The 15,251-nt window shown below is 37.0% G+C and overlaps 1 protein-coding gene across 2 annotated transcripts in view; it reads right to left on the reverse strand.

Moving 5' to 3' along the window:
- Positions 1-15,251, reverse strand: part of CTNND2 (catenin delta 2) — a 784,675-nt gene that overhangs the window by 630,375 nt on the left and 139,049 nt on the right. For both annotated transcript variants that reach the window (XM_081089970.1, XM_081089969.1), the window contains exon 2: positions 5,753-5,889. In XM_081089970.1, coding sequence (XP_080946096.1) covers positions 5,753-5,889 — 137 coding nt within the window. The remainder of the gene's footprint in view (positions 1-5,752; positions 5,890-15,251) is intronic.

Below are 15,251 nucleotides of genomic sequence, written 5' to 3' on the forward strand. Positions count from 1 at the left end.
ATCAGAAACTATTGCTGCACATTATGGTAACACTAATAATGCTGAAAGATCCTGCAGTGATACGTAGCACTGGAAGAATACTAATCAAGGAAGCAGTTTATAACGTGTTCCTTTCCAATAATATTCTTGTTATACAGAGCTAATGTGTTATCACAATTATAAGTGTAGAAGCTAAATAAAAATAAAGGCATGCTAGCATCACATGAATCCATGTAAAAGATCAAGATTTCATTAGATTTTTAATGAGGCATCTATTTAAATGCTTACTACCTTCATTCATATGACATAGCCTATGTAAAGTGCTCTGTACAACAGTTTTGCCGATAGTGAAAGCTCAGCAAGGCCTTTACCCTTGCTTTCCTGTAGCAAATACAGTAATAAAAATGATTAAAAGCAAGAGGACTTCTGCTTTACCACCTAGCAATTACCAAAATCCTAAATAATGGTACTGAAAAGTTCCTCTAAAATCAAGACTATGATTTACAATCTGTGTGGAATTTAAACAGCAAGAGAAATTACTGTAGAAATAGTGTGTCTGTGGTTATAAATGCTGTCAATTTTAAAGAATGTTTTTATCACCATAAATTATTTGCAGTTTGATCATTTAAGGACTAGAGAGTTTTCTTAATCTTTTATGTACAGATTTTAAAGAGTTTATGGCTCTTTTTATGTATTTAGTTTTAACTCCATTGATAACTACTTTAAGGTAAACTCTAAATCCGTGTATCACCCAGAGGAAGCATAGCTCCAGGCGTACAGTAAGTAGACACCTAACACAATTGAATAAATGCAATGAATAGACACATTTGCATATACTGGTATAGACCCAGACATTTGCTACGCAATCTATTCATGAATATACCTGGCTAGTAGAATTATTACAAACATTTGCCAAGCCATAATAATTTACAAAGGTCAATGAACTAGAGGAACTCTAAAGATTTAAAAAATGCCCCAGGATTTTTTTAACTTATGTATGAAGACCCCTTCGATGATAACTTTGGAAGCATTGATGATCAGATGAAACATTGATCAACTGAAGGGAAAGAAATATTATTATGAAACAAGTATATTTTTCAGAAAGTCATTTTTTTTTTCTTAAGAATACAGTAAACATTTATTTAAGACAGTGGTTCTCAACCTTCTGGCCCTATAAATACAGTTCCTCATGTTGTGACCCAACATAAAATTATTTTCATTGCTACTTCACAACTGTAATGTTACTACTGGTATGAATCGTAATGTAAATATCTGATATGCAGGATGGTCTTAGGCGACCCCTGTGAAAGGGTCACTCGACCGCCAAAGGGGTCGCGACCCACAGGTTGAGAACTGCTGATTTAAGATAAAATACAAAGACCTACATAGCATGAATTAATGCAAATTCTTGTCCAACATTATTAACAATCTTTTAAAGAGTGTAAACACACAAATGAAGACCAGGATGGCTGTGCTCAGGCCAATCATGAGCAGATGTGTTTGTACTTCTCAGGGTCATGAGGCCACCTCGGGTCTCTCCGCTGATGGATGATTCAGGCTCAGCTCACTCTCTCTCATCACCACTGCTTTGTCATTATTCTCACATGGGCTTGCACATAGTCCACAAAAAGCTTTCTCTCTCATTTCTTGTTTTGATCTCGTTTCCCAGAGGCATATCCAGGTCTTGACATTAATTATAATTGCTTTTAAATTCTTGATTTCAAGCCCAAGGTTCTCAAGCTATCACCATGTGTATGCATTCACTTTGTGAATCCACCACCCCTATCCATTTTTCTGTCTTTATCCCCTTTCAATCAGTGTCATTCCAAGATCCATCGTAATAACCACTCTCTTGCATCCTTCATCTTCACGGCCTCTGCTTCTTCACCTTGGCTCAGACCAACACTACACAGACTACAAGCCATCAGCCTACCTGCAATCACATGCGTGGCCTCTCTCCTGCTCTTACAAATGAATTATCGCTATTCCCTCCACTGTTGTACTGGATCCTGTTCACTCTCACCTACTCAGTGAGTTTTCTCCTGAAATTATCAAACTCTTCCACCTTCCCCAAGCATCATTAATATCTTCTTGGTCATTGCCATCATCATAGGAATATTTCCCATCCTTAAAAATAAATCCCTCAACTTGTCTTACTCTTTAGCCTCCACATATGTGATAAATGGTATCAATCACCTTTGTCAGTTATTTATTCAAATAATATGAACAGGATATCACACACCCCACTTCTGTCCTCTCCTCCTCTTCTGGTGGAAGACATTCACTTACAGGACAGGAAATGGGGACCAGTTATCTCTCTCTTAAATCCCTATACGAGGAAAGACTTGGGAACAGTTAGAAATGAGATGGTCTGAAACACAGGAAATTACCCACAGGGTGTAACAGAATTCATGGTTCTATTTATGTTGATATAAAAGTGTAACATTTACCAGTTAAAAAGCAATCAAAACAGGAAATTAGAACAGAGGAAAAAATCAATGAACAGCTCTTCATTGAGCAATCCGTAGCTGCTGAGTGCAAAGATACTAAGGTTTAAGTTACAGATATCTTAGTCATGCCATACAATGCTATGTGGGATGCATTTCATGACCTGGGGTTTGCATGACTTAAGTTTCATTATGTAGTGATAAACTAGAATTTATTTCTATGCAGTTAACCTGCCTAAGAACTTGTGTACTTAATCTCATTAACAACTTATTCCAATGACCTCTATCAGATAGTTTTCTTTATATATACTTTTCCTTTATTACCCTTTATTGTGCTTTGCTTATATAAGTTGCTCTGTATGTTTAATGAATGAGCAAATCAACTATGTAACCTATTACATGGCAGTCAGCTCAGAATATATGTTTGCTATCTTTCATATGAAGTATTTTACAAAAAAGACATATATCATATTTTCAACTCTTCATCAATCAGTATAATTTTATGTTTTTTTCTATTGCAACTAATTTTACAGTAAATTCTCATATGCATAAAAATCTTATGTTCTAGTTCACTCAGTTTTATAAACATATCAGTCTAAGCTAGGCTAATCAAAGGCTATTGAACATTTCAAATACTAATTCATAGGAAAATATCATTTTCAGAAATATAACAACAATACACATCCCCATTTTGAATTAAAAAGAACGTGAATTTCCTCAAACCTTAACCCTTGGCTCGCTTACAATATATACTACACTTAGATATTTATTATTTGGTAGATTAAAGAAAATAATATTATTTTGAAATTTATGTCCCTGATTAGCACATTATGGTGAGAAATATTCATTGGTTACTTGCATTTTACTTCTGTGAATTGTCTGTTCATATTTTTTTTGCCTAGTTTTCTGTTCTTTCATTTATCTTTAATCAATACCAGAAATCTTATTATTTTAATGATATCAATACTTTGCCTATATTTGTGGCACGTATATTCTCTTGGCCCATTTTTCTACATTTTATGTTGAGTTTTTGCTTGTTATTATTTTTGGTATTCACTTTGCCAACTTGCACCAATCATTCATGTGTGGTTTCTGAATTTCCTTTCATACTTAAAAGTTGGCTCCATCTGTAATTTATAAATTTTTTTCCCAATGTTTCTTCTAATGTGTTTATAGTTTATTTTATACAGTTACATTGCTTATTTTTGAGATTTATTTCTGTATATGTTTTGAGTTATGTTCTTTAATTTTCTTCCAGATGGTTAGCCAATTATGTTAATGCCATCTAAACCACTGCTTTGTGCTAAAACAAAAATACTTCAAATACATATAACTCGAATACATGTTTGAACCTGTTCTGAACCCGCAGCTATATCTTCTAGAAATCATTCTTTCTATCTGTGGGAAGTTGGACACTACTGTGATGAACATATTTGGTAAAGTGAAAATTTCTCTTATAAAAAATTTCCTTGGCCTCATATATTTATACTTTCCATGTAATCTTTAATATAGTCTGATCCATTGCCAAAGAAATGAACCATCAGCCACAGCTTCCTAACCAGAACTGTCTAAACGTTATATGCCATTTGGGAGTGGGTAATGTGGTTATGATATCAAGCTTTCCTACACAGGATTGTGGCATGACTTTTCATTTATTCTGAATCCCTTTATGTCCTTTGACAAAATGTTATAGTTGTCATCAGACAGGTCTGGGAGTTTTCTTGTTAAAGTTATGTATTATGTTTTATATTTTGTCACTACTGTGAATTTACTGGCCTAGCAGGGCTTCCAAATCATACCAAAATAAGAAAGCATGGCATAATCCAACCATTACAAACAGTACCCTGTGTATGGAGACGAGTGGCATGAACCTTTGCTCACCTTTTCCATTGTTCCTTAAAAATAATCAGAAAACTCTCCCAGGTTGGCACTTGAAAGTAAACTAATCAAGCAATACTGCCTAGGCCTCAAATTTATCTCCTGCTTACTGACTATTTTTACAAACTATATTATCCAACCAAGCTATTTAACTTTCTTTTGTGTACCTACTTAGCTGCACACCTTCAGATCTGGTGGAACACTTTGTTTTTTTTTTTCTTAATTTTTTTATATCGTCATTTCCCACTGATTTGTAGAGAGAATGGGAAGGAGGAGTAGAGATGGAGAGAAAGAGACATCAATGTGAAAGAGACACATCAATTGGTTGGCTTCTGCAATTGGCTGGCTTCTGCACGAGCCCTGACCAGGGCAGGGAATTGAACCTGTAACCAAAGTATGTGTTCTTGACTGGGAATCAAACCCAAGACCCATCAGTTCATAGGCCTATGCTCTAACCACTGAACGACCGGCCAGGGCCTGTCAATGGCTCTTCCTTCAATTTCCTTATTGATAGCTTGAGCATAAAGGTGGTTTCCTACTTTTACCTAAATTAGTCCCTACTTATAAAAAATAAACAAACAAACAAAAAACTAGAGTCCCTTTTTGAGTAGAGTAACGATCCTTTATTGCCCCATTTAGACTATTGCTTTGTTGAGATGTTCTTGAAATTAGATAAGTTATGCCACTCTCACCCACTGTGGTTGTTAATTCAACATGCAAAAATCACATAATCCAATCACAGGATGCTTTGTTAATAACAATTCTCACTTATATTCTAGCACATGCTAAAAGAAGTGATTAAAAATGCTGACTTTCCAGCTTTCTTTAATTAGTTACTATCTCTTATTTACAAGGAACAAGACTTTTAAGAAATAATTTGTTTAGCTCTAAGCCTTCAAATTTTATTTATTTATTCATTTTTATGGCAAAGTAATGCTGAAAGAAGAAACAATCAAAATGTCAATTAGTTTTAAAGGGGAAATTCTTGTGTTCTTCCAGACCCATCCTCTCAGAAACACTGAGAAGGCAAATTTGCATCGGCCCAACATTATATTCACCTGTTATCACACATGCTAATTTTTCAGCCCTGTGGATACATTTTGACAGTTTATTAGACTTTATATTTTCTAAAGACGAATTATTTGACTTAGTGCATTTAATAGTATTAAAAGTTAGGTCCATCACCAAATCTGCCAAAACTTCATCAATATGTAAGTATGACTGTAAAGTTGTATTTGCCCTATGGGCTATTATTTCAAGAATATCTTCCTGAATTATGAAAAAAAAACATGGAGTCAAAAACAACTGTAATCATATATTTATATTAATTTGATAATGAATGCCAACAATCCACTAGTAAATCATGAATTTTTTTCCAATGATCATTATTCAATAGGAAAGAACTTTTTGTTTAAATACTCCCATAAGTATAAGTGGAATGTTTCTACCTGTTCTTTGACCGAGGCAAGAATGGCAGAGGTGGTTTCTGTTTCTGAGCCATCCCCGTTGGAGGTGGTTAGGCCAGGACTCAGGGAGCTGGTTTTCTCTGAGGCTGATGAAGGCTGGTCGGGGACAGGCATAGCTCCTGCAATGCAAGAGGACACGCTCAATGCAATCTGATGTTGTCACTGTCAACAAACACAAGTATCAGGCAACTCTAAGCCATATACTTTGGCAAAATGAAAATTATGAACTACAGAGAAAACCCATAACAAAATGGCAGAAGGGGAAACAAATAAATAGAACAGTTTCTCCTATAGCAACCCCAACCAAATTCCACAATACATGCACAACTTTGTGTTTCATCTTTGAGATAAATGGGGGAAGGAAAATGGAAAATAAGATTACAAGAAAGAGTAAAGATATAAAGAAATGTTGAGTTTAAAAAGAAGCTAGTCAAACCACTTTTACATATCTGTTAGGTAAATTTATTACTTGGGCATTGGTACATTTCAACCTAAAAAGAAAACCTGTTATGTTCCCCTTTCTACAGAAATCACAGAAAGAAATGGTTAATAATTTATAAATAATTAAGAAATAGCACAATTAACATAAGAAATTTAGTTGGCTTTGTAAAATATAGTAAATAACTAGCCCACTCCACAAATATTTACCAAGTTCTTACTCTGTGCAAAGCTCCTTAAATCTAGCAAAGCTCATTTGCCATAGTTTGTTTTGTCTGAGTTCATTTATGAAAGAAAGGAGAAACTCATAACATCATCCCAGTTCATAAATGAACACACATGCACAGGTTATACTAATATTTTATACCATTGCATTTGTCTTAAACAAATGAATAAGACCAAAATAATTGTTACATATGTTATCTAGCAATGCTCATCAGTATAGGAAATAATAATTAACTGAAAACATTTTTTGTTTTCTTTTCTTTTTTAATATATTTTTATTGATTTCAGAGAGGAAGAGAGGGAAAGAGAGAGAGAAACATCAATGATGAGAGAGAATCATTGATTGGCTGCCTCCTGCACGCCCCCCTACAGGGGGTGGAGCCTGCAACCTGGGCATGTGCCCTTGACCGCAATCGAACCCAGGACCTTTCAGTCCACAGGCCGAAGCTCTATCCACTGAGCCAAGCCAGCTAGGACTGTTTTGTTTTCTTAAATATATTTTTATTGATTTCAGAAAAGAAGGGAGAGGGAGAGAGAGAGAAATGCCAATGATGAGAGAGAAACACTGATCATCTGCCTCCTGCATATCCCCTACTTGGGGATCGAGCCTGCAACCTGGGCATGTGTCCTAACTAGGAATCAAACCTTGACCTCCTGGTTCATAGGTCAATGCTCAACCACTGAGCCATGCTGGCTGGGCAACTGACAACATTTTTAATGAGGCATTACAAAATCATTCATATAAAAGGCTAGGACTAAATAAAGGGTATTTTCTTACCTAAAGCTATCTTATTCCATGTCCCTCCAGGCACCTGTGCTCTGTGAATGCTAAAAGGTATTTCCTATTACACTGTGTCTGTACATTCTGGCTTTTACACTAAGTGACATAATTTTCATAGCAGCCCTAACACTATATTATTAGCTAATAATTTAGGGATATGCAAACCCAAAGGGCTCCATTACAAATTTTCCTTAAAATATGTGTAGGGGGAAGAAAAGGAGTCTAGGGAAAATAACCTGACAGGGCGAACTGACTATTAATTACTAACTGGGCAGGCCATGGTGGGTAGTCAATGCCCTAAGTCAATAACTTTAGTAAAAGGTTTTAAGCCAGCCTTGTCCATTGTTCTTGTGCATCTAGGTTAACATGCCTTTGAAATACCAAAAGTACTACCCCTTGATGAGAATATTAACCCTCAAGGGAACACATAATCTTGTTAACTCTCCTGTAATCCAATCCTCACTGTGCTTTTTCCAGTGTTCCTATATCCTCTCCTTAATTTCAATGCATAAAACACACTCCAAAGCAGTCTTCAGAGCAGAGATCTTGCACCCAGTATATGTGGCCACTCAAGTAAACTCATGAAAATTCTCTATAGATTTGGCCTTTTCTTATGCCAATAAATATATAATAAAAAAAAAAAACACAAAAAACTGGTCATCTAATTTGCTCATTGGAAATTTCCACTTAGTTTTAACTTGTTTTTAATTTTTTAGAAGTAAATTCTTTATACTGCTACCAATAGGGATTGGAACAGCATTGGAAAAACAAGTCTGTTACAAACAATATATACAAAGAGGGTTGGGGAAATAATACTAGGAAGCAGAGTTTGAAAAAAGAGTAAGGATCAAAGTAAATATAATTTGGTAAAATGCAACCATGGCTATTGAAAGTAGTTTAGGTGATGGATGCCAATAGTATTAAAGGAACAGATTTAAATAATTATGGTGGTGGAATCAGGTAGACAATAAAGTGCAGTTGTGTATTCAACTTGCTTTCATACCTGTTATTTTTATTTGTTCAAGTCTCAATTATGAGGATGTAGATAAACAGATGAACAAATGCTGTGTCCAGGTAAAATTGCCTGAAAGCCATGCCCTTAGGTTTAGGAGAGGTTTGGGAGATGAGGAAAGGGGGAGGGGTGGAAAGTAAGAAGAAAAGAAAAAGGCTAAGTCTCGTGTGGTTAGTGGAAGATGCACCTTTGGCTTTGCATCTGCACCCATAGCCATGCCTGTGGCTTCCAAAGGGGACTCTAAGGACAGCCCAAAGCTGAGAAAAGAGGAGTCATATATTTTAAATTATTTTCTAACATTTGTGATTTTTAAATGTTATTGGGCCTACGTGAATTCAGGCTCTGGGCCAGTATTATCATCAACACATTTTTTTTTTGACAAATTATATGAGGTCCCAAAGTTATTAAGTAACGTAAGTAGACCTAGAACCCAGATGTTCTCTCCTTTCATTCCTATTTTAGTGTTCTTTGATGTGTCAACCTATTTTGCATAACCTGTACTGTCTCCTAAATGCTGTCTACACACCAATTTATATGAAATGCAACTCTTAAAACTATGACAGTAACCTGTCATAATAAAATACGTGATTTAATAGGAAGGTATATCCTTAGGCACTTGACAATTCTGACCCACAGAATATAAATAATAATTTAGTCTGTTTATCTGCGCCCCCTTTCTCCTATAGCAATAAAAGAAAGAGAAGTGAAATTCACAAGGCTTATCCCCCTCAGACAAAGCTACTGTGACCCAAGGCAACCTCTGTGCCTGAACAAAAATGGTTTGGAATAATTTTCATGGTTCATAATTTTTCACATCCAGAGTTCATTGAACCACTTGGTCATCACTATGTATGGATGGTGAAGCCTATCAGCCTCCACTCCCGATCTCCTTATCTCACAGCACAGGGAGGAGCGGGAGGGCTGTGCAAAGTCTGCCAGAACAGAGCTATGGATCACTGAATGGTAAACATAAACAGCCTTAAGCCTCCTGACTTCACAGTCTATGGGTAAGTACTTCAGCTTTAATTAGAGATAATCCACTAAAAATTAGAAGTTAATCTATGCTAAATCCAAAAATGTAGACACACACACACACACACACACACACACACACAGCAAAGGAACAGCAATCAGCAGTAAACCCACCACCCCAGATAGTGTATGCACTTTGATGTTTTGGTATATATTTTATTGATTTTTTTTCTGAAATGACTCATTCTGCATTATAACTTTTACATAAGGGGGTCTCAACGTAATGCTTTTTAATTAAAAAATTTATTTTGCTCAGCAAAATATGAACTATATATATATATATATATATATATATATATATATATATATATATATGTAGGGCCTACGTGAATTCAGGCTCTGGGCAAATATATATATTGATTTCAGAGTGGAAGGGAGAGGGAGACAGAGAGACACATCAATGATGAGAGAGAATCATGGTTCGGCTGCCTCTTGCACGCCCCACACTGGGGATCGAGCCCAGACCTGGGCATGTGCCCTTGACCAGAACCAAACCTGGGACCCTTCAGTCCGCAGGCCGACGCTGTATCCACTGAGCCAAACCAGCTAGGGGGTGAACTACTTCTTATATCAACAAAACTTTTCTATAGTAATGTAACAAATATTTAGTACTCAATAACCACAGGTATTATAATTTATCTATCTTTTCTTTGCAATTTTTATTCCATTTTTACATTTTTGACATTTTTAATAAATTCCTAGATCTGGTATTGATGGAATGAGGACGCTGTGCATACTTCAGACTTTGAGGAGCCAAAACAAACTGCCCTGTTGCCCACCAGCAGTGCCCTGAGAACGTCCGCCCTCACATCCTGTCCTGCTTTCACCAACTGACAGAGAAAAATTCATCCCTTTGATTTTGTTTTTATTTGACGAGCACAGTGGACATTTTCCCACATACAACACCTACATATTTCCCATCCTACACACAACACCTTTTCATAGCCTTTATATAATTACTGTGTAATAAGTCTTTATATCCGTAGTCAAATGGGAATCTACAAACACCGAGACTGCATTTCAGACAAAGCCATCTTCAACAGGAGGAAAAGAGACAATGATAAGGAAAGAATAGTGTCAAATTTGGGGGGGGGGGAGAGGTAATTCTCTAGCAGAACTTACAAGTGCTATGTCTAGAAAATACAGAACAACAACAACAAAAACCCAGCAATTCCAAGTCATGTTGTTCTATACCTTCACATGCATGAGTAGTTTTATAGACCGAATTCCTTGCTCCCCAGAGCCACCTGCATCCCCACCCCACCCCACCCCCAAATACATAAATTGAAGCCCTAGTCCCCAGTGTAACTATATTTGTAGAAGGGGCCTTTTGAGAGGTAATGAAGGTTAAATGAGATCACAGGGTGAGGTCCTAATCCCATAGGGCTGTTGTCCTTAGAAGAAGAAGAGACCAGAGGTGTTACTCTCCACCTTGTGAAGACACAGAGAACAGGGTGGCTGCCAGGAAGAAGACTCGCTATAAATGTGCCCTGCCGGCATACTGATCTTGGACTTCTGGGTTCCAGAACTCTGAGAAAAAACACTTCTGTTGTTTAAGCCACCCAGGCTATGATATCTTGTTATGGCAGCCCAAGCAGACGAGAATGGGCAACATTAGATTGTTATCAGCTCCATCCTCTGAATCCCCTCAGGCGGCGGCTTGAGAGGATAGCTAATTGAGAAGAGTAGCAGGGTAAAACTATTTAACACAGCTCTCTGTTGACACCTTCACTGGATATATACTGTTGGCATCAGGAAAAGGCATGTGCTACTTCAAATCAGAACACCTGGGTAATCCAAGCTCACAAAAGAAAATGCCCACTGGTATGAAATAATCCTGGTACACAAAACACGATCTTAAGAACATCCATATTACCACCACTTTCAGTCAGGAGACAGTAAAACATTTAGAGAAATTGGCTGGGATGACAATACTAGCAAAAGCAGGTAGCCCCCATATAGTGAGGCTCCTTTTCTTTTTTTTTTTTTTTTTTTTTTTAATTTTTTTATTGCTTAAAGTATTACAAAGGGTATTACATATGTGTCCATTTTATCCCCCCGCCCTAGACAGTCCCCCAGCCTCCCCTATCCCCCAGTGTCTTATGTCCATTGGTTATGCTTATACGCATGCATACAAGTCCTTTAGTTGATCTCTTACCCCCCTACCTCCTGCCCCCCAACCCTCCCCGGCCTTCCCACTGCAGTTTGACAATCTGTTTGAGGCAGCTCTGCCTCTGAATCTATTATTGTTCAAAAGTTTATAATGGTCTCTATTATCCATGAATGAGTGAGATCATGTGGTATTTTTCCTTCATTGACTGGCTTATTTCACTTAGCATAATGCTCTCCAGTTCCATCCATGATGTTGCAAATGGTAAGAGTTCCTTCCTTTTTAGAGCAGCATAGTATTCCATCGTGTAGATGTACCACGGTTTTCTAATCCATTCATCTACTGATGGGCACTTAGGCTGTTTCCAAATCTTAGCTATGGTGAATTGTGCTGCTATGAACATAGGGGTGCATATATCTTTTCTGATTGGTGTTTCTGGTTTCTTGGGATATATTCCTAGAAGTGGGATCACAGGGTCAAATGGGAGTTCCATTTTCAGTTTTTTAAGGAAACTCCATACTGTCTTCCATAGTGGCTGCACCAGTCTGCATTCCCACCAGCAGTGCACAAGTGTTCCTTTTTCTCCACATCCTCTCCAGCACTTGTCGTTTGCTGATTTGTTGATGATAGCCAGTCTGACAGGTGTGAGATGGTACCTCATTGTTGTTTTGATTTGCATCTCTCGGATGATTAGTGACTTTGAGCATGTTTTCATATGTCTCTTGGCTTTCTGAATGTCCTCTTTTGAAAGGTGTCTATTTAGGTCCTTTGCCCATTTTTTGATTGGATTGTTTATCTTCCTTTTGTTAAGTTGTATGAGTTCCCTATAGATTTTGGAGATTAGGCCCTTATCAGATATGACATTGGCAAATATGTTTTCCCACACAGTGGGTTTTCTCGTTGTTTTGTTGATGGTTTCTTTTGCTGTGCAGAAGCTTTTTATTTTGATGTAGTCCCATTTGTTCATTTTCTCTTTAGTTTCAAGTGCCCTAGGAGCTGTATCAGTGAAGAAATTGCTTCGGCATATGTCTGAGATTTTGTTGCCTTTGGATTCTTCTAGAATTTTTATGGTTTCCTGTCGTACATTTAAGTCCTTTATCCATTTTGAGTTTATTTTTGTGTATGGTGTAAGTTGGTGGTCTAGTTTCATTTTCTTGCATATATCTGTCCAATTTTCCCAACACCATTTATTGAAGAGACTATCTTGGCTCCATTGTATGTTCTTGCCTCCTTTGTCAAATATTAATTGAGCATATTGGTTTGGGCCGATTTCTGGGCTCTCTATTCTATTCCATTGATCTATATGCCTATTCTTGTGCCAGTACCAGGCAGTTTTGAGAACAGTGGCTTTGTAATACAACTTGATATCTGGTATTGAGATCCCACCTACTTTGTTCTTTTTCAGGATTGCTGCAGCTATTCGGGGTCTTTTTTTATTCCAGATGAATTTTTGGAGAGTTCGTTCTAGATCTCTGAAGTATGCCGTTGGTATTTTAATGGGAAGTGCATTGAATTTATAGATTGCTTTGGGTAGTATGGACATTTTAATGATGTTGATTCTACCAATCCATGAACACGGTATGTTCTTCCATCTGTTTATGTCTTCCTCTATATCTTTTTTCAACGTCCTGTAGTTTTCTGAGTAGAGGTCTTTTACCTCTTTAGTTAAGATTATTCCTAGGTAGCTTAGTTTTTTTGGTGCGATGGTAAACGGGATTGTTTTTATAATCTCTCTTTCTGAAAGTTCACTATTGGTGTATAGAAATGCCTCAGATTTCTTGGGGTTAATTTTGTATCCTGCTACATTGCCAAATTCATGTATTAAGTCTAGTAGCTTTTTGATGGAGTCTCTAGGGTTTTGTATGTATAATATCATGTCGTCTGCAAATAAGGACAGTTTTACTTCCTCTTTTCCAATTTGGATGCCTTTTATTTCTTCTTCTTGCCGAATTGCAATGGCTAACACTTCCAGTACTATGTTGAACAGGAGTGGTGAGAGGGGGCATCCCTGTCTTGTTCCTGTTCTTAGGGGAAATGGTGTAAGTTTTTGTCCATTGAGAATGATGTTGGCTGTGGGCCTGTCATATATGGCTTTTATTATGTTGAGGTATGATCCTCCTACTCCCACCTTGCTGAGAGTTTTTATCAAAAATGGGTGTTGAATTTTGTCAAATGCTTTTTCTGCATCAATTGATATGACCATGTGGTTTTTTTCTTTCAATTTGTTTATGTGATGTATCACGTTTATTGATTTGCGGATATTGTACCATCCTTGCATCCCTGGGATAAATCCTACTTGGTCATGGTGTATGATCTTTCTGATGTACTGCTGGATCCGATTTGCTAAGATTTTGTTGAGGATTTTGGCATCTATGTTCATGAGGGATATTGGCCTGTAATTCTCTTTCATTGTGTTGTCTTTACCTGGTTTTGGTATTAGGGTGATGCTGGCTTCATAGAATGAGCTTGGAAGTGTTCCTTCCTCTTGAATTTTTTGTAGTAGTCTGAGGAGGATAGGTTTTAGTTCTTCCTTGAATGTTTGGTAAAACTCCCCTGTGAAGCCGTCTGGTCCTGGGCTTTTGTTTGCTGGAAGCTTTTTGATGACTGCTTCAATTTCTTCCATAGTTATTGGCCTGTTGAGATTTTTAGATTCTTCCTGATTGAGTTTTGGAATGTTGTATTTTTCTAGGAATTTGTCCATTTCCTCCAGGTTGTCTAGTTTGTTGGAGTAGAGCTGTCCATAGTATTTTTTAACAATCATTTGTATTTCTGTGGGGTCTGTTGTTATTTCACCTCTTTCATTTCTGATTTTGTTTATTTGGGTCCTCTCTCTTTGCTTCTTGGTGAGTCTGGCTAGAGGTTTGTCAATCTTGTTTATCCTTTCGAAGAACCAGCTCTTGGTTTCATTGATTTTCTGTATTATTTTTTTGGTCTCTATGTTATTTATTTCTGCTCTAATCTTTATTATCTCCTTCCTTCTGCTCACTCTGGGGTTTTCTTGTTGCTCTCTTTCTAATTCTTTGAGTTGTAGAGTTAGCTGATTTACTACCATTTTTTCTTGTTTTTTGAGATAGGCCTGTAGAGCTATAAACTTCCCTCTCAGGACTGCTTTCATTGTGTCCCATAGGTTTTGGATTGTTGTGTTTTCATTGTCATTAGTTTCCAGGATGTTTTGAATTTCTTCTTTGATTTCATTGGTAACCCAATCAATATTTAATAGCATGCTATTCAGCTTCCAGGTGTTTGAGTATTTTGGGTTGTTTTTATTGTAGTTTATTTCTAATATTATGCCATCGTGGTCTGCGAAGACGCTTTTTATGATTTCAATCTTCTTGAATTTGGGGATACTTTGCTTGTGACCCAATATATGGTCTATTTTTGAATATGTGTCATGAGCACTTGAGTAGAATGTATATTCCGTGGCACTGGGGTGAAGTGTTCTGAAGATGTCTATTAAGTCCATCTGATCTAGCGAGTCATTTAGTATTGCTGTATCTTTGCTGATTGTTTGTCTAGAGGACTTATCCAGTGATGACAGTGGTGTATTAAAGTCCCCTACTATGATTGTATTGTTGTCGATCTCTCCTTTGATATCTTCCAGAAGATTTTTTATGTATTTGGGTGCTCCTGCATTGGGTGCATATATGTTTATCAGGGTTATATCTTCTTGTTGTATTGATCCTTTTAGTATTATGAAGTGGCCTTCCGTATCTCTTGTTATGGCCTTCACTTTGAGGTCTATTTTGTCCGATATAAGTATTGCTACCCCAGCTTTCTTTTCTTTTCCATTAGCCTGAAAGATATTTTTCCATCCCTTCACTTTCAGTCTGTGTGAGTCCTTTCTAATGAGGTGGGTCTCTTGTAGACAGCAAATGTATGGGTC

Source organism: Myotis nattereri (genome assembly GCF_964212035.1).
Source record: "Myotis nattereri genome assembly, chromosome: 4".
In the NCBI taxonomy this organism is placed as follows: Eukaryota; Metazoa; Chordata; class Mammalia; order Chiroptera; family Vespertilionidae; genus Myotis; species Myotis nattereri.